Raw genomic sequence first — 18,321 nt, forward strand, 5'->3', positions numbered from 1 at the left:
CTGGCTGCGCAACTGGTGGAGTGTTCGTTGCCACCATTTCCATGGCCTTTCGCTGCAGGTCGAGCTGCTGCTGCTGCAGTTGCTGTTGCTGCAACAGCAGGTTGCGCGGAGGACGTCCCTTCCTGCCTCTGGTTACTGGAGCCGTGACTGGCTTCCTCAACCGCGTTTGCACTCCGTTGTCTCCCGGTTGCAGTACCAGTCCCAAATCCGCTCCAGGGGCAGCTACCGCTGAGCTCAGAGGGAAGCCTCCCTGCTTCTTCGATCCCCTCGGTTGGCGACCACGCTTCGCGGTGCCTCCTCTGCCCGGCGGCCTGCCCACAGTGGGCGTGGCGGGCTTAACGGGCGGCAATTGCCTGGTCTCCGTCTCATCCTCAGTGTCGTGGTCGTTGGAGCTGTTCACGCCCACAGAAGGAGTTGGCAGGGGAGTCTCCTGAGCGACTGGAGTATCCACAGGTTGGGGATTGGAAACAGGAGCTGGGCCAACTCTCTGCATCTCCACCGGTCGCTTCTCGTCCTTGATGTTGCTGGCCAGTGGTGTGTCCAGTTTCTTGATCACACTCTCGATGTTTACCTCCTTGGCCGACCAGTAATCGCTGTCGACCTCCTTGGAGTCCTGCTCGACGAGCTCATCCTGCTTGGGCTGCGAGATCTTGATCAGGTTCTCCTCCGTCAACAGCGAGCCACCAGTCTTCGGAGAGATCACCGCCGAACTGGTGGTGGGAGTCGGTGTGCGAATCACCGAGACACTCTCCGACGTCTTGAGGGCCGACGGATCCACATGGCCGGGAACTGGAACTGGTACTGGACTCTCCTTGTTCTGGTTTGGAGGGTAGTGGATGGCATTCGCTGCAGTCGGTGGTGGAGGTCCGGCAACTTGACTCGGTGGGGGCACGATGTGCTGTTGCACAATCAACTTCGGAGCATTCTGGATCACATTGAGTGGTGTTGGGTGAGACAGATTGCCTCCGGGCGAAGACTGCTGCTGCTGCTGTTGATGATGTGCTGGCGGAGGCGGTTGGTGTGGTTGCTGCGCTGGGGGTCCAACTCGCGTCAATATTGCCGCAGACTGCGCGCCCTGCGGCACGGGAACCAAGCTGTTCGGTTTGCAGGGAGGGCTGTGCGGCAACTGCTGCGGATGTGGCTGCTGCGGCAGAGCTCGTGGGAGCTGCGGCGCATGGTGTTGCTGCGGGGCATACATCGACGAAGGAGCTCCCAGGTGGGCGGATCCCTGAGGCGACTGTTGCTGCTGCTGCTGGGGAGCATGGATCTGTTGCTGCAGCTTTTGTATTTGCTGCAGCTGCTGCTGCTGGGACTGCTGCTGCTGGTTCAAGTGTTGCTGTTGCGCCTGATGCTGCTGGCTTAGCTGCTGCTGCGCCTGATGCTGTTTCTGAGCCTGGTGCTGCTGCTGGGCATGATGTTGCTGGTTCAGCTGTTGCTGGCTTTGATGTTGCTGCTGGGCTTGATGGTGCTGCTGAGCCTGATGTTGCTGGTTTAGTTGCTGCTGCTGCATCTGGTGTTGCTGCGCAGGCGTCAGTTGCTGCGGCTGACCATGCAGCTGTTGCTGTTGCATGTGCTGTTGCTGCTGCTGTCGCTGCATCATCTGCTGGTGCATGAACTGTTGCACGTGCTGCTGGTGCTGATGTTGCTGGTGGGCCGTCATCTTTGCTATCATCTGCGGCGAGTGCTGCTGCTGCTGAGCCTGATGGTGCGGTTGCTGCGGGTTCACGTGGAGGTTCTTGTGCGGCGGCAGGCTGCCCAAAGGTGGCGAACTGGCCACCTGCGACTGGGTCGCCTGCTGCGGCTGAACGGTGACCACCTTGCTGATGATCGTCGGATGATGGGGAACCGGCATGGCTGGCATTTTCTGCAGCGGAAGGGCCATCAGTTGCGGCGAGGTCTGCAATTCGATGACCGACTTCGGCGAGGGCTGCTGCGGCACTTGCTGCTGTTGGTTTCTGGGTTGGTAACTGTTCGGCTTGCTGGTTGTGGGCGAGTTGTTGGCTGCGACCACTCGAGTTGTGGGACTGGCCAACGGACTCATGTTGCTGCCCTGCTGCGGACTGGTGATCAACACGTGTTGCTGCTGTGCCTGCTGAACCTGTTGCTGCGGTTGCGGTTGGTTCGCCACAGGTCGTCCAACGGGACTCAGCTGACCCACCAGGCGGTTCTGGGGTGCAGCTCGTCCTGGCGAGAGCAGCGGACTGTGCGGAGAGGGAGCCCGAATGCCAACCATGTAGCTCCCCGGTTGCTGCGGGTGGTGTGCCTGCTGTTGCTGATGGGGCGAGAGCACCATCTGGGGCACCACAAAGTGGGGCGTCGGTTCCGGAATGGATATCGTTGGTGGCTGCATGATGAGCGACTGCGAACGCAACGTTTGCTGCGGAGTCAACGGAGTCTGCTGCTTGGGAGTGGACGCCTGAGGCATAATGCTCTGACTGGACGTGGGGCTTCCGAACGAGATGGAGGCAGACGCCGATGCTGCGGTGGAAGCCGCGCTGGAGTTAGAGCAGTTGCTCATCACGTTGGACAGGTCCAGGTTGATGACGGGAGTGGCATTCACTCCGCTTCCGGTTGGGTGAGGTGCTGGCAACACGGTCTGCACAGGCTGCACCAACGGTTGTTGCAGTTTGCTGATGGTTGGTGGCTCAATCTTCGCAGGCGAAGACGACAGTCCTGGTCCACTTGGAGCAGTGGTCTTCTTCTGCTCCAACAAGGGCAGTTTGGTGATCACCGAGGGCTGGGGAGCGGTCTCCTTGCTGTTCCTCGACTTGGACTCCTCTGGTGGAGTGTCCACCTTCGGCGGCTCCTTGGCGGACGAGCTGCTGTTGCCGATGGACTTCTCCGGAGACGAGGAGCTCTGTACCGTTTCGTCGATCTTTAGACTCGGCCCACTGCTGTCTGCCTCGTCCGGATTCTCCTCCGTGTCCGTATCGATCTGCAGATCTCTCTCCGACTGCGGAGTGTCAGCCTTGATGTCCATCATGTCCTCGTGCTTCAAGCTGAGCACCGCCTTCTTGAGTTCATCAGTGTCCGAAGGCCCTGCGACCGGCTCCGGATCGTTTTCGGGCTCTGGCTCAGGTTCTGGCTCGGGTTCTGGTTCGGCTTCAATTTCCGGTTCCCCGAGGATGGCCGCCGGCTCCACGGCTGCCTCGATGGCCCTCGCGGCCTGGGCCGCCTCCTCGTCGGGTTCCGCCACCACCAGAGCGGGCGTTTCCAACTCGCTCACCGAGTTCAACTCGTCCATGCCGTCGAGTGAGTAATCCGCCGTGGAGGAAGTGCCAAAGCTTTCGCCCAGCAAGGCGGACACGGCACTCTCCGTCTCCTCCTGCGAGATGGTCACCCGCGACTTGCTGTCCTCCAGCTTGTCCAGGGGTTTGGTTGCACCCGGAGGCGACGCCACCGGAATCTTAGGCTCATCTGCCATGGTGTCGAGCAGAGACGAAGAGTTGAACTCCGCCGAGATGGACTGCACGGCCGATTCGCTGATCCTGTCATCCAGCTGGCCATCGAAGCCGGGAATGAAGATGTCCTTCTTCTTGCCCTGGGCTGAGGCCCCGGTGGGAGAGGTCTCCACTCCGCCTGCCGCTGCAGCAATTGCTGCACTGGCTCCTGCCGCTGTCGAGGAGGTGGGCGTGGTGGCCAGAGCCGAGGAAGATCCCACCCCGGCTCCACTGCTCACTGGAGTCTCGGCAGACTGCGTCGACAGCATGGAACTGTTGGCGATGGTGGGCGTTTTGGGAATGGGACTGATCAGGCGCGGCTTCTCTCGCGAGGGAGTGAGGTTGTCGCTTCCGCGGCTCGTTGGCGTCGTGGGTTTCGGCTTCGGCAGCAGATCCTCGTCGTCGTCTCCGATCAGACAAGGCAAACTGGGCGACGGCTTGCACAAGGGCGGCGAGGAAGCTAGCTTGGCATCCATCTGGTCCTCGGCGTGCTTGCTGGCGGCTTGAACGTTGACAGTCAGCTTTCCTGGAGTCGGAGGCGCGGTCGAGCTGGGAGCCACACTTGGCAAGGACTCCCTGCGATGCTGCTGCTGCAGCAGCTTCTCCTGCTTCTCTTCCTTGGAGCGCTTCTTCTTTTTCTTCTTGTCCTTGCTCTTGTGCTGCTCCTGCTGCTCCGGCTTGGCGCCCTGCTTGATCATCTCCACCGAGTTGTTGTCCTCGTTGTCGGAGAACCGGAACACATCTGCCATGTCCGACCTGTAGGTGGTGGCCGTCGAGGGAGTGGCCTCCTCTGGCATCGTCTTGCTGTCGAAGTCAATCATCAGCTGAGCCTCCAGAGCCCTTCCTGCCTCGTCCATATCCACACTGTTGTCGTCCTCAACTTTGGTCTCCGTCTTCGAGGATTGCTGCTGCGCTTGGTGTTGCTGTTCTCGCTGCGACTTCTCGCGTCGCTTCTTCTCGCGCTTCTCCTTGCGGTGCCTCTCCCTTTCCGCGTGCGAGGACGAGGCGCTGCCTCCCGCCTGGCGACTTCTCTCCAGTTGCGGCTGTGGCTGCTGCTCATCCTCCTGCACGGGCAGTTGATTGATGGCTTCCTGAGTCTTGCTGGTGGGAGTGGAGGGCTCCTGTTTGTAGGTCTGCAGGGCAGCGGAGACAATGGGGCCGGTAGTGGACACACAGCTGGCGGTGATGTCCTTGCTGCCCTCTCCCTGCTCGTCGGGAAACTGGGACTCCTCCTCGTCGGAAATGATGCCGAAGATGTACTCCATTTTGTCCTCTCCCCTCTTCGACGGCTGGACCATCGCAGGTGCCGAGGTCGGCGTGGCAGGCAAGGGCGCAGCATTGGCGTGGACTCCGCCTGAGTTGTACACTCTCGTGGAGGAGGAGGTGTCCAGGCTCTTCGACTTCTTGGACTTCTTCAGGCGATGGCGCTCCTCCTTCGACAACTTCTCGGAGGCAACATCGTTGGTAGGGGGAGAGTTCGTCGCGTTTGCAGTGGAGCTGCTATTGGTCTCCGCCATGTTCCTCAGCTTCTCGCGCTTCTTCTCCTTCCTCTCCTTGTGCTTCCTCCTCTCGCTGGCCGAGATCTCCAACGGGAGCGAAGCACTCTCTGTTTTGAGATCGTCAAAGCTGTCGAACTTGTTCTTGCACTCGGAGGAGGAGTGGACATCGAAGATGGAGGGCGTAGATGGAGTCACTACAAGCGGGGTCGGAGGAGCTGATGTCTCCGCCGTGGAGGAGGACTTCAGGCGCCTCTTGCTCTTCTTGTGCTTTTTCCGCATCTCCGGTGAGTAGTCCTTGAGCTTTCCAGAGTCGGAGTAGGCGTACGCAGCCGAGTTGTAGAAGTCTCCGTACTCCTTCTTTATCTCCCTCTCCGTCTTCACCTTGCGGTCTTCCACCGACGAGTTGGAATCGTGGCGCGACTTGAACTTCTGCTCGCTGTCGGAGAGCTGCTCCTGCTTGATTTCCGGGGCGGGAGCTGCAGGTGGTTCTTGCTTGACCGCCAAATCGGGCGCAGGCTGGGACTGCGATTCAGAATCAGAGGCAATCCTGGTGGAGAGCGAGTTGCGTTTGCCGAGGTGGCTGTGCTTCATCACATTCCTTCTGATCTCGTCCTCGGAGCTGTCGTCTCCGTCGCAGAGCCTCCTCAGATTCTGCTGCATCTGGCGCACCCTGTTGGCATCCGGTAGAGAGTTGGCGTCCTGCTGGTCCTGATCCTCCGGCTCTGCATCCGAGTCCGAGAAAATGCGACGCTGGTGGCGCTCCTCGTCGTCGTCATCATCGCTACTGGAAAGTCCGGGGTAGCGGCCATGAAAACTGCTGCTGCCGCTGTTCCTGTGATGGCGGTCCTCGAACTCCGTGTCCGAGTCACCATCGTAGCTGGTCGAGCGCTTCTTCTTGGCACGCGACTGCTTCAGCTGCGAGAACTTCGCCTTGATCTTCTTCTCCTCCGCCTGGCGTTGCATGTTCTTGCAGCTCCTGGCCTTCACCTTGTCGTACATGGAGACATTCGGGCAATCGTCGGGGATGTCGAAGATGGAGTGCTTCTTGGAGGCATCGTCGGTGTCGTCGGAGTCCGCCGAGCTCAGCATCATCAGCTTGGCACGGAGGGATTTCGACGAGGAGTGATGACCTTCGTCCGATCCCCTCGAGGACTTCCGCTCCACACTTCGCCTGTGGTGATGATGGTGGGGCTTTCCACTCGACGTGTTGGTGGCTGCCGAGCTCAGCTCTCCAGCGGATCCACTGCCAGCCGCAGATATTCTCCGGTGAGGATTGTGCTGTTGGGGTGTGTGCTCCTCATCCGTGTTGGTGGACTCCGCCACAGAGTGACGCTTCTTCTCGCGATGGTGATGATGGTCTCGCTTGCTCTTGTGCCTGGAGGACGAACTGCTGCCGTGGTGGTGACTGCTGGAGTGCTCCCGCTCCTTCTCCCTTTTCGGCTGGGCATGCTGCTCCTCTTCACTCGTATTCAACTGCTGCTTGGCTTGGGAAGCGGAATCCACCACCACCACCTCCATGGAGGGGTTCGTCTCTACGGAGCTGGCACTGGCCTTCTGGTGATGCTTATCCCGGCGGTGATGCTTCGAGGCTGAGGAGGCACTCCCGCCGCTGCCGTGCGACTTAGAATTGTGGGAGCCACTGGTCTTCTCCTCCTTGGAACTGCTGCTCTTGTGCTCCTTGGAGTCCCGGCGGTCGTTCAACCTCTGATTGCTGTTGTGAACCGACGCGTTGTGGGAGTTCTCCATGCGAATGCGCTTAACGTAGTCATCATGGTGGTTCTGATGACTGGAACCTCCGCCAGCTCCGCCTCCGCCGGCACTGTGGTTGCTTTCCTGAGAGCTGAGGCGTCGCTTGTGCAGGCGCACGGGCGAGTTCCGGGAGGACTTGCGCGAACGGTCCTTGGAAGCGTTGTCCGAGGGCGTCGAGGGAGTAGCACTTGGATTTGCGGGAGCCGTGGCATCCACAGCGTTCTCCTTATTGTGCTGACAGTCACCGGATGCTGCAGAGGGCGTGGCGTTGTTGTGGGAGTAGAAGCTGCTGGCCTCGGGAGTGGCCTCTGTCTTGCTTTTGTGGTACGAGGAGAGCTCGCGCATTCGGCCCATCCGAGCTTCCTGCTCGGCATCCACGACTCGGCGGGCTTGGGCTTGATCCTTTTCCCGCTGCTCTCTGTCCCGAAGCTCCTTTTCGCGGAGGAGCTCCTTCTCCCTTTGCTCCTTCTCACGCAGCTCCTTTTCCCTTTGCTCTTTCTCTCGCAGCTCCTTTTCTCTTTGCTCCTTTTCGCGCTGCTCCTTCTCTCGGATTTCCTTCTCCTTTTGCTCCTTCTCTCGCTGCTCCTTCTCTCTAAGCTCTCTCTCTTCTCGCTCCTTCTTCTCCCGCTCTTCTTGGGCCTTTTCTCTCGTTCGCGTTCTCGTTCTCTTTCCTTTTCCTTCTCCTCTTTGGCCTTTCGCTCCTCGCGCTCCTTCTCCTCCTGCAGAGCCTTGCGTTCCTTCTCCTCCCGCTCGAGCTGCTTGCGCAGTTCCTTTTCTCGCTTCTCCTTCTCCTGACGCTCCTTCTTCTCTCGCTCGTGGCGCTGCTCCTTTTCGGGCTTCTCCGCCGGCTCTTCGGGCTCACTGGACTCGTCCTCGATGCGGGGAGTGGCTGACTTGGAGGACTGGGAGGTAGACGAGTTCTTTCGCTTATCGGAAGACGATACCTTCTCCGACTTCTTGTTCTTCTTGTCGCCGTCCGATCTGTTGTTATGCTTGCTGTGCGACTTGTCGTTGCTGCTGCTGCTGCTCTTCTTTGAACTGGAACTCGAGGATTGGGACGAGGAGGCACCACTCTTCTTCGGATGCTCATCCTCGCCGGTGTTCGGCTGGGTCGGAGGCTTTTGTACATGTGTGGCTGCTGTGACTGAGGAACTGTTACCGTTGGACGATGATGATGAAGTAGTTGCAGATGTGGATGCAGGCGCTGCGCTGGCAGCCGACCCCGAAGATGAGCTGATGGTGGTGCCCACGTTGGTGCTTCCGGGCACTGAGGCGGACTTCTGGAGCTGAACTCTGGCGGGCGACTGTTGCGGTGCATCCGGCACGCTCAAACTCTTGGCCAGATTGCCTCCCGAAGCCTGCCCAGCTGGCCGGGATTGCTTTCCAACTTCCGGGGGAGGAGGCGGCGCTGGCTGCACCGCTGGCGGTGGTGCAGCGGTGTTCGGCAATGGCGGGTGGCTGGGAAAGGGGTACTGCAGTCCCTTGGTGGGTCCGGAGTTGGGAGCCGGCGAGGATGAGGCGACACCAGCTGCTCCACTGACTCCTCCACCCACTGTTCCGGGCACTGTGGGCTTCGCTAGTTGACCCAGATTCGCTGAGTTGGCTCCTCCCACCGAAGGCGACGGCGATGGGCTGTTGTAGGGCGACATCGAAGCCTGAGGAGAGTTCATGGGCGACAAGCTGCTCAGCCTCTGCAGCAAGCCTGCCGTCTTGCTGTTCGCCGAGTTGCCCAACCCACCAGAGCAGTTGCCAATAATTGGGGTTGTCTTTGTGACCGCGAGATTGGGCAATGCCGGTGAAGTGTTTCCGCTGCACGGACCTCCAGGATGTCGGGCAACGCTGGACCCCAAAGAAGATCCCACCGTGATGTTAGAGGAACTGGCACTCAATGCGAAGTCAGAGCTAGATGGATCGTACCACTGGTTCTTCTTCAGCCGCTGGAAATCGTCGTCGAATATGCTCTTCTTCGCCAGCACGGATTTGACAATGTCCGAGGGTTGCAGCTCATCAATGTCCAGGAACTTGGGCCGCGAATTACTCGTGGAACTCGACACCGTCCCGCTGGAGCTGTTGCTGTTGCCGGATCCAGAGCTCGTTTGATGCGAATTCAGGCCGCTGCCCAAGTTCATGTGCATGGAAAGCTGCCAAGAGGGCGTGGCACTGGAGGGCGTGTGACCGGAACCATGTTCCCTGCTGCTTCCTCCAGACCACCGCTCGTAGTTCTCCTCAAAGTTGCGCAGCCGTTCGTCCAACGAGGGACTCCCTCCGGCATTTTGACCGGGCACATCCGAGTCACTGGAGTTGGAGCTCAGCGAGCGGGGACGCGCCGGACTGGCCATCAGTCCAGAGTTGGAGGACGAGGAGCCGTGCATTTGCTGCGACTGCTGCTGGTGATTATGCTGGTGGTGTTGGTGGTGCGAGGAGGAACGCCAGTAGCGCGAGGAGGGGCTGGGCAGGAATGCGGATCCCGAGCCGGAGCCCATGCCCTGACCGACGTTCAGACTAGAGTTGTTGAGGGAACAGGCGGAGGAGGAGGAGGCTCCCAGGCCTCCCAATGCCCCGGAGGATCCAACGCCCAGCTGCTGCTGCAGGTAGCTGCTTCCCGCTCCGCATCCACTGCCTCTGGACTGCTGCTGCTGGAAGAAGAGCACTCCGAACTTGGGCAGTGGCAGCCACATCACCTCCCTGACCCTCTCCCGCGCTCTCTCCCTCGGCGGGGGCAGGCGGCGTGGCTCTGTGGGCAGCACTTCGGGCCGCTCGTCGCACAGCGGCGTTCCAGGGCGAGATCCATCCGCACTCTCTCCCCCGCTGGCCTCGTGCGAGTGATGGGAATGTAGCTGGTGGCCTCGGCCCCGGGAGACGTGATGGTGGTAGTCGTCCGCCGGCGTGAGACTACTGATCCCGCCCAAGCCAGATCCGCCGCAGTTGCTGCTGCTCGAGGATGAGCTGGGCTGCATGGTGGTGGTCACTCGTCTCCGCTTCGCCGCCAGCGAGGCGTTCATCATGTGCTGCTGATCCATGCTGCTGGCCCCCACCAGTCCGTGCCTGAAGGCCGAGGAACTGGAGAGCGCTGACAGGGCTCCCACATCGATGGACGGGCGCCGGCAGCTGATCATCATGGATGGCGGGGCTGATGGCAGGTGGCCGGGGAACTTCATGCCGGGGGGAACCACTCGGGGTCTCTGAGACCCGCCGGATTTCGCTCTTGCGGTTGAGGGGGTCGTGTATCACATCACAGTTGGACAGGGAGAGTAGACTTGGCTTGCTGATGCTGCCGTGCTCGCCAGTGGCCTCCAGCTGCATAAAAGAGAAATGAATACCAATTAGTTGTTGTGTCTTCAGAGGGAAATAGTAGGTAGACCTGTTCCGGATATCTATTATTTGAACCAGGAACAAGCCTTTGCACTGTTAAAAGAAATATCACTCACCCCGCTGGCATTGGAATGATGGTGGTGATGGTGGTAATCCATTTTGATGCGCTTACGCGGACTGACCACGCCCTCATCACCACTGGACGGGCATTCCTCGAGTTGTTCTGGCAAATGGAAACGTTGATTGTGCACGGGGTGCAAGTCTTTAGGTGTCTTACCGCAACGTCTCCGGTTGAGGCTGTTGCTGCCGGATCCTGTGAATCCCGCCGCTCCACCCGCCGCCGAAGCTGCTCCACCACTTATTTGGCTGTTGCTTAACGTCCCATCCATAGACTCCCCACCGGCTCCCGCAGATCCAGTCGAACAGTTTACGGCCGGGCCCAGTCGGGTGATCACCGGTGAATCGGAGCGGACATCCTCGTCCAGCGTGGGGTTTCCTGCACCTCCGGCCGCCTCCTCGGAGTTGCGAAACCGGAGGCGACCCACATCATTGAAGTCGAAGTCGACGGTCTGCCGCGCACTTCGTGCCATTCGATACCTTTGCGCCAGAGTAGCTGGCGACATAGGCATGGAACCGGAGGAGGAGCCCACCACCGAGGGCATGGATGCGGCTGCAGGCGACGCTCCTGTGGAGCTGCCACTGCTGCCTGCTGCGACGGACGCCAAGCTGGGCGCTGGCATCGCAGCACCACTGCTCGAACTGGCGCTTCCGTTGTTGCCCGCTGAACTTTGGTTGGACGCACTGCTCCCACTGGCAGTTCCACTGCTGCTGCCTCCCGGCGTGTTGCCGGGCGAGCTGCCGTCGTTTGAATTGTTCTGGTGCCGGCTGAAGGATGAGGCTCGGGACCGGGATTGCGACGAGGAGGAGGTCGATTCGTAGCGACTGAAGCGCGAGTTGGAACCTGCAACAGATTGCAACGAATTAGCAAACAAGATGCAGGAAATTGTTGAAATAATAGTACATTGTTTGTGAAACTTACTTGCACTCTGCTGTTGCTGCTTCTCCTGCTTGTCGTAGAAGGCGTCCTGACACTCCCTTGACGCAAAGTCCACCTGCAGCTTCCTGCCCCGCATGATCGTTCCGCGCATGTCCTTCACCGCAGCCTGGGCATTCTGCACCTGGTCGTACAGCACCAGGGCCAACTGCCTGTTCCGATCGATGCTGACCTTGGTCACCGTTCCGAATCGCGTGAACTGCGACTGGAGAAAGGACTCGGAGACCTTCTCGCCGACACCGTCGATCCAGACGCAGTTGGTGGGCATGGACTTGCCGAAGCCGAGCTTGATTCGATTGCTGCCGAGGTGCTCGCCGTCCATCTTGCGCATTGCCTTCACCACGGAGACAATGTCCGAATACTGACAGAACGCGTAGGCATTCAGGCCCTGCTTCTTGATGTCGATCTCGATGATCTCGCCAAAGCCCTCGAAGTGGCCGCGCAGCTCTCCGGCGGTGATGTCCTTCTCCAGGTTCCCGATGAACAGCGTCCTCGTGGACTTCGGGTGGTACTCATCCAGCTCGGCCTCGTAGGGTCGGAACTCGTTGTCCTCGACATCGTAGCCCTGGTATGGCTCCACCTCGATCTTGCAGCCGAAGAAGTGCTTGTCGTGCGACACCTCCAGCGCCTTCTCCACATCATCGGGCTTCTTAAAGCAGACCAAGGCATATCGCTCCGAGTTCTGGCCCACCACCTTGACCCACGTGACCTTGCCGTGCTTTTTGTACTCATGGAAGAGACCATCCTTGAGGGATGTGTCCGAGGAACGGGCGGGCAGGTTGCGGACACGTATCGCCAGCGGCCGGTTGTCTTCGGAATGCACCACTGGATTGGCCGTTAGGCAGGAGGACGATCCGCTTGAACTGGAGCTGCTGCTCGAGGACGAACTGGAGCCACAGCCGCCGCCGCCGCCTGCGTTGCTGGCGTTGCCAGCATTGCCACTGGGATTTGAAGAGTTGCCTGGTGGAGAAAAGGGGAAAAAATAAAATCTCCGATTTAAAGGGGAAATATAGCTGAAATACTCACTGGTTACAGCGACGGATTGAAGGCTACGCCCGCTGCGCCCCTCCGCCATCGCACAATTGCCCGTGGATTGGACGGGACTGGACGCGTGCGAGTGGGACGAGGAGTGCGAGGAGGACGAGGAGCTGTGCGAACTGCTGTAGCTGCTCGGCGAACGCGAGTGCGAGCGACTGGAGGAGGTGGTGCTGCGTCCGTGCAGGTGGTGTCGCGTTCGGATCGGGTGCGTCGGCATCCCGTTGTCCACGGCGGCGGCCAGGGCAGCGGCCACATTTAGAATGTCTCCGCTGGTGGCTGGACCGGAACCGGAATTGGAACCCGCTACCGCTGCTGCGCCAGATCCTAGTCCCACCGATCCCGCAGCTCCCGTTGCTCCGGATGCTATCGTGGGCATCGTCGGAGTCGCCGTGTTTATTGTATTATTTAAACTATTACTACTAAAACTATTGTTTGTGATTGTACTTGTCGTCGTCAGAGGAGCGGCTCCAACTGCTCCCGCTCCCCCTGGCGATTCCGAACCAGAGCGTGCTCCTCCGCTGCCCGCTGCCCCTGTCCCCTTGAGCAGCTTATTGAGTTTGCTGCTGTGCAGGAGCATCTTGCGCGAGGTGGCGGTGGTCAGCGAGTCATCCGCAGCACTCCCCGCATAGGCCACGCTCCGATGCACGGCCGTGGTCTGCGACTGCGATGCGATCTGTATCTGTCCTTGGGCGGGAGAGGGGCAGGAACCTCCTCCTACGGCTCCTGCCGCTGGGCTGCTGCTGCTGTAGTGCGGGTGTTGAGGATTCTGAACATGCGGATGCTGATGCGGATGCGGATGCTGATGATGGTTGATCGGTGAGCTGCTCATTGCAAAGCCACCGGCTGCTGAGGCGCCGGCATTGCCACTGCCACCAGGACTTTTCAATTGGGCCGTCGTTGCAGCAGCGGCGGCTTCGTACCATGACTGTGGTGGTGCCACCCGCGCGCTCTGCTGATTCTGGTGGATATTGTGGCTGCTGCTCCGGTCGCCCAGCGGTGCCCCCCCAGCTCCCGATCCTACCAATCCTCCAGCCCCAGCTCCGGCTCCTGCTCCGGCTGCCCCCGTTCCAGATCCTCCAGCTCCAGCTCCTGTGCAGGCTGCTGTCGTCGTCGTCGTCGTGTTGCTGCTGCTGCTGTTGCCGTGGACGTTGCTGCTGCTGTTGCCGCTGGCAGAACCATTCCTGTACAGGCGATCTCGGTTGCGCGACCTCTCGGAGGACCCTCCTGCCGCCGAACTGGACACGGATACGGACACGGACGAGGGACTGGCGTTGGAATGGGAGTTGGCCAAGGAGGCAGAGTTGCTTGCCTGATACTGACTGACTAAGCGGCTGCTGGTGCGGTCGTAGTAGTTCCTTTCGTAGCTGTTTGTCGGTGGTTCCTCTGTAGACCTAAAACGGAAAAAGAAAAAATTGCTTAAACTCAAGTCAAGGGATCTAGTCACGATCGTAATAGTAATCTTAATTTTTGGTTGTGGGTAATTATTCTGACATTTCCTATTCTTCAGAAATAAGGTTGTTATGCCTGGCAATCACAGTTATATTGCAAAATTTTAGCTCTCGGAGAGTGAAGTTTAAAGCACCGATATGTACAATATTCGGCATGCACTTTTTTACACAATATTAACCAACCTCCGCATAATATTATTTATCGGTTTTCGCTGGGAAAAGCGTTGTCGTTACTTATTTTCACAGCCCCAGAGACGGGCGCACTAATATTTGGGCCTATCATCGGGAACACTTCCAAATGTATGGCTTTTTTCACTTATTCGCTTCCGATTTCTTTGCACTACGTTGGATCAGGCACTTGAAGAAAAATTTCACCCGGCCAAATAAATAAACGGGCGCCAAATAAACTGACGTGCGACCCAATCCGCCAACTTCGTCTTCTTCTTGCGTTTATTCCTCTGCGTCTGTTTACGCGGCAACACACACGCACAAACAAAAAAAAAAACCAACACACACAGACGCGCTCTCGCACACACGCTCACTCCCGCCACGAAAAGGCACAAATACAGAGGCAAAAAAAGCCGGGACCGGGAGAGCCACGTTCTTTTGCTTTTGTTGCTTTATCCGAAAGCCAACCGGTTTCTTTTCTGTATGAAATTGGTATTATTCCTTCATTTTTTGCACGGCATACGGCTTCGTTCACGTTCTTTATTTTAGTCGCGATTCGCTCTTTATATTAAAAATTTGTTCGTTAGCTTCTGCTTGTTTCGCTCACTGGCCACCGATTTTGCTTTGTGCCGATATTCGCGTGCAGCGCTGCCAGACTGCTTGGTCGTCACGTGACGTAAACAGGGCGTGCAACGTAGACCGGCGCGCGGTCACGTAAGCTCGGTTACGTAGTGGCATGTAGAAGCTGTGTCGAGTTCGGGTAGAATTTCATTAATAGATTTTCCAGGACGATCTTTTAAATTTTATGTTTGGCTAAGTTGTTCAATAAGTTTAATAATAATTCTTGTAATCCATTTGGTTGTTTGTCACTGGTTGACCTATTAGTTTGGGTAGGATAAAAAACAATTGTTTACATTTATGGCTACGAGTTTTATAATAAATAAACAAAGCACAAACACACGCGGCACTATGTGGGACACTATCATTCGCTTTTCGTAAGAATTGTGTTTAAAAAAAAATTAAAGAAGTTACTAACCCAGAGATGTATAAATTTCCTACTATATTTCCAGTTCGACTGTTCGATCACAACTATAACGTAACTTATGGGCCAAACAAATGCTAGTTTCTCTTCGCAGCGAGTGCGAAAGAGACGGAGATGGGAAGCAGAGCCAGGTAGAAATAAAGCGTTACTTCTACCTGGCTCAGGCCAAAAACAATGCCATTAAAGACGCAAAAAGCAACCCCTGGATAAATTAAGGCGCAAAAGGCTCGACTCACTCCACGGAATGACTTTGGAATAGAACGAGGGTTGAGCTCAGCATTTCTCTTGTTTTCCTGAGGGAAACAGTAGAACAGGCGCGACCTTTGCTAAATGTTTTTGTTTTGTGTTTTTCCGTTGTCGAGGACATCGCACATTTGAACGACTGAGATCAAGAGACCTCCCTTAAAATATATTAACAAGAAAAAACAACAAAAGAGAGCAAGAAGCGAATGCTAATTTTCGAGAAAATACTAAATAACCGAGATTTTGAAATAAAAAACAAATTTGTTAAGCACTATTTCTAGTTTGAATTCAGAATAAAACATTTAAAGAAGAACAATAACCTTTTGAAGGATGGGAACTTCCAATTACCACTGTATTCATCTGTATGTGTGTATTTCCGAGTAGATTTCTCACAGACCGATCTACAATTGAGGCTTACGAACGCGTTCAATGGCACGGAGAATCATTGTTCAACCTCAGGGGACGAACAAATATAATTATGTATATACGATCTTCTATCGATCGGATCGGGTCAACGGCGTCTGCTGTTCGCTTTGTGCTAATCTGTTCTGCAGATAAGAACCGACCTCTGCCCCCTTTTTCGGATCGGGGATGTGTGTCATTATGGAACAGTTCGGAAACCCTTGGCACACATCTGAAACATCAGCGAAAGAAGTAGCATTTATACTTGGAGGGATGTTTATTCCCAAAGAAAAAGTATCTTTGAGTTTTTATCTGCAGGATGAGATCCTGCGGGATAGAGAATTGCTCTTGGTGGCGAAAATTAGTGGTTTGAAATTGGAGAACGATGTATTTAGCATTTTAAAATTGAATACCTCTAAGCTCCAAACTAAACCTCAATAAGCTTTAATCAGAAATGTAATCCGGATCCCATTGTTATCTCAAACTCTCAGAAGACGGAGAGACAAACTGTAATCTACAATCGTAATTTTTCCAAGCCAACTCACATTTCCTGCCCCCATATAATGCCCAAACTGATGAATTGAAGCCATCCTAGTTTAGCCAGATCCCAGATCCCAGATCCCAGCCCCTTTTGAAGCGGCCAGAACGGAGAACGAAGATTTTTTAAAGCCGCATTAAGCGCTTTAAGCAGCAGCACTTAAAATATGGCCATATAGAACAGCCAGCGAGCAGTTTGCCAGTTTGCCATATACGATACGTGTGTGTGTGTGTTTATCGTATATACATAAACCACGGATATGGCCAGGGGGCAGTGGAGTGGAGGCAGAGGTGGATGCTGCAGTTTCCAGCTCTCTGCTCAGGTCACAGCTTTTAGCTGGCAGCGACAGAGGCAGTGGCAGCGGCAGCGGCAGAGTTGCGACTGCAGCAGAGGACGTGGCAGACCAAGTGGCTATGCTGCAGCATGTGGAAGTGGAAGTGGAAGGGAATGTGGCGTGGGGCATGACTCAGGCGGGTGGCACTTAACAGCGCCACAGTGGTCTTTCCTCCTCGCAGATAGGGAAGAAACAGAACAATTGGGTTCACCATCTCAACTGAAATAGTGTGTAAACTATTTTATTTTATATTCAGTATAGAATATATATTCCTAGCAACTGGTAGTTATTGAATCTAATGAATCTGTCTCTTCTCTTAAACGTTATCCCATATTTTGAGCCGAGTTACTGTATTACTGCAACCGCTGTATGTAAAAACTGAACTATGTGTGTGTAGTTTGAGGGAAATGCAGTCCGCAGAGAGTTTGCCGGGGGGACAGGGGACCGAGAAGATGGGGAGGGGAGAGGAGTGGAGGAACGGTTGCCCGGCATGCGCAGTTGAGGCCATTGGAAAAATCAATTCAGCTAAAAGTGCGCCCGGTTCAGGGAATTGCAGGGCCACGCCAGCCAAAACAGCAATAACAACATTACTGGGCAACATTTGTTGCGCCCACAAGGCAAGGGATGGCGAGGGGCGTAGCGGAGGGGGAGGATACGAGAGGGGGTGGCTTGTGGCCAGCATAAGTAACGCGGCCGCCCAAAGCCCAAAGCCACCCAGCCATCAAAGGCACACAAAGCCACCCAAAAACCACCCAAACCACCCATCGAACGACCACAGCAGCAAAGGTGGGCGGACATTTTTGGGCGTCTGTAAATTGCATTACTGCCATGTTTCCAGCGCAACTGTGTGTGCTCGACCGCTTATGTAATACATGGCCCAGAGGAAGAAGAAGAAGAGGTGGCAGTAAATGGCTGAATTTCTGGTGCAGAGAAACAAAATGAACTGGTGTAAACAATATTCATAATAGGAAATTGGGTAAGTAAAGGATACCTCAACAGGATTGATATTTCGAAACATCTGAACAGACAAGTTCTACTTTTGCCAGAAGACCTACTTGACCCTATTAATAAACCCCATTCAAACCCCAAAATATTTCGCATTCTGGGTAAAATATTTTACATTTTTGGGTGGTAACATTTGCTGGGGCTACAAAACAAAAATCTTCCCTTCAATCTTTATGGCCTTAGGCACCCGTTTCTATGTACAGTGTAGCCTCCGTTGGCTGGACCGCCTCCCCGCAGGTCGCCCTGTCTTTGTCCTGGCAAAAGTTTCTCACCGAACGTCCTTGTTTGAGGTTATTTCTGTGTATATTCGTATATTCGCCTGGGTCTCTCGCACATACAGGGCGGCCAAAAGGAAGCCGCGTACATGGCCAGCAGGATATTCCCGCACATACAGCACACACACACATCCACACACACACACGGGTGAGAGTTTACACAAGAGTTGGAATTCCTGAAATCCTTTTTTAGCCTTTCATTCAATCATTGCCGGGCGGTGCTCTCCTCCCTCCTTCCTCCCATTTGCTCCCTGACTGCAGCCAAAGTAATTTGGGCAGGAGCAGGAGAACATTCCCTGGCTGCGTCTCCTCCGGGGCGTGAAATTTATCAACATCAGGGAGCTGGCAGCAGTAGGATCCAGAGCAGGAGCAGTAGCAGTAACAGCAGCAGGAGAAGGAGAAGGAGGGAGAGCGGTGCGGGGAAAACTGACAGGGCACGAGATACAGGAGCATCGGCAGCAGCACCCTGGAGCCTGGCAAAAGTTGAAGGACACGGGAATGACAGGACACAGGACGTAAACACGGCATTCTGGCAAAGGAATTAGATAAAACTTTTAACAAAAGAGACAGCCCACCCGGGCCCAGTCCAAAAAAGAGAGAAACGGAGCCCAGAGGTTCTTAAACTTTGCTGGAAACGCCAACGCTCCAGGTTGAGGTTGAAGGTAAACGACTAAAATTGTTGGAATGTTTTAAATGTCTGATTTGGGGATAAGGATAAGCAGCGAACTCATTAAAAGGAACCATCAAGTGATAGCACCGAAGGGGACAAGTAGC

At 56.0% G+C, this 18,321-nt stretch overlaps 1 protein-coding gene across 1 annotated transcript in view; it reads right to left on the reverse strand.

Moving 5' to 3' along the window:
• The window catches only part of LOC108091434 (protein split ends), a 62,701-nt gene that overhangs the window by 6,381 nt on the left and 37,999 nt on the right, over positions 1–18,321 (reverse strand). The window contains 7 exon segments of the mRNA XM_017190627.2: positions 2–7,330; positions 7,333–9,852; positions 9,854–9,985; positions 10,117–10,223; positions 10,278–10,961; positions 11,040–12,014; positions 12,081–13,483. Coding sequence (XP_017046116.2) covers positions 2–7,330; positions 7,333–9,852; positions 9,854–9,985; positions 10,117–10,223; positions 10,278–10,961; positions 11,040–12,014; positions 12,081–13,483 — 13,150 coding nt within the window.

This window comes from Drosophila ficusphila, unplaced genomic scaffold (genome assembly GCF_018152265.1).
Source record: "Drosophila ficusphila isolate 14025-0441.05 unplaced genomic scaffold, ASM1815226v1 contig_412, whole genome shotgun sequence".
NCBI lineage: Eukaryota > Metazoa > Arthropoda > Insecta > Diptera > Drosophilidae > Drosophila > Drosophila ficusphila.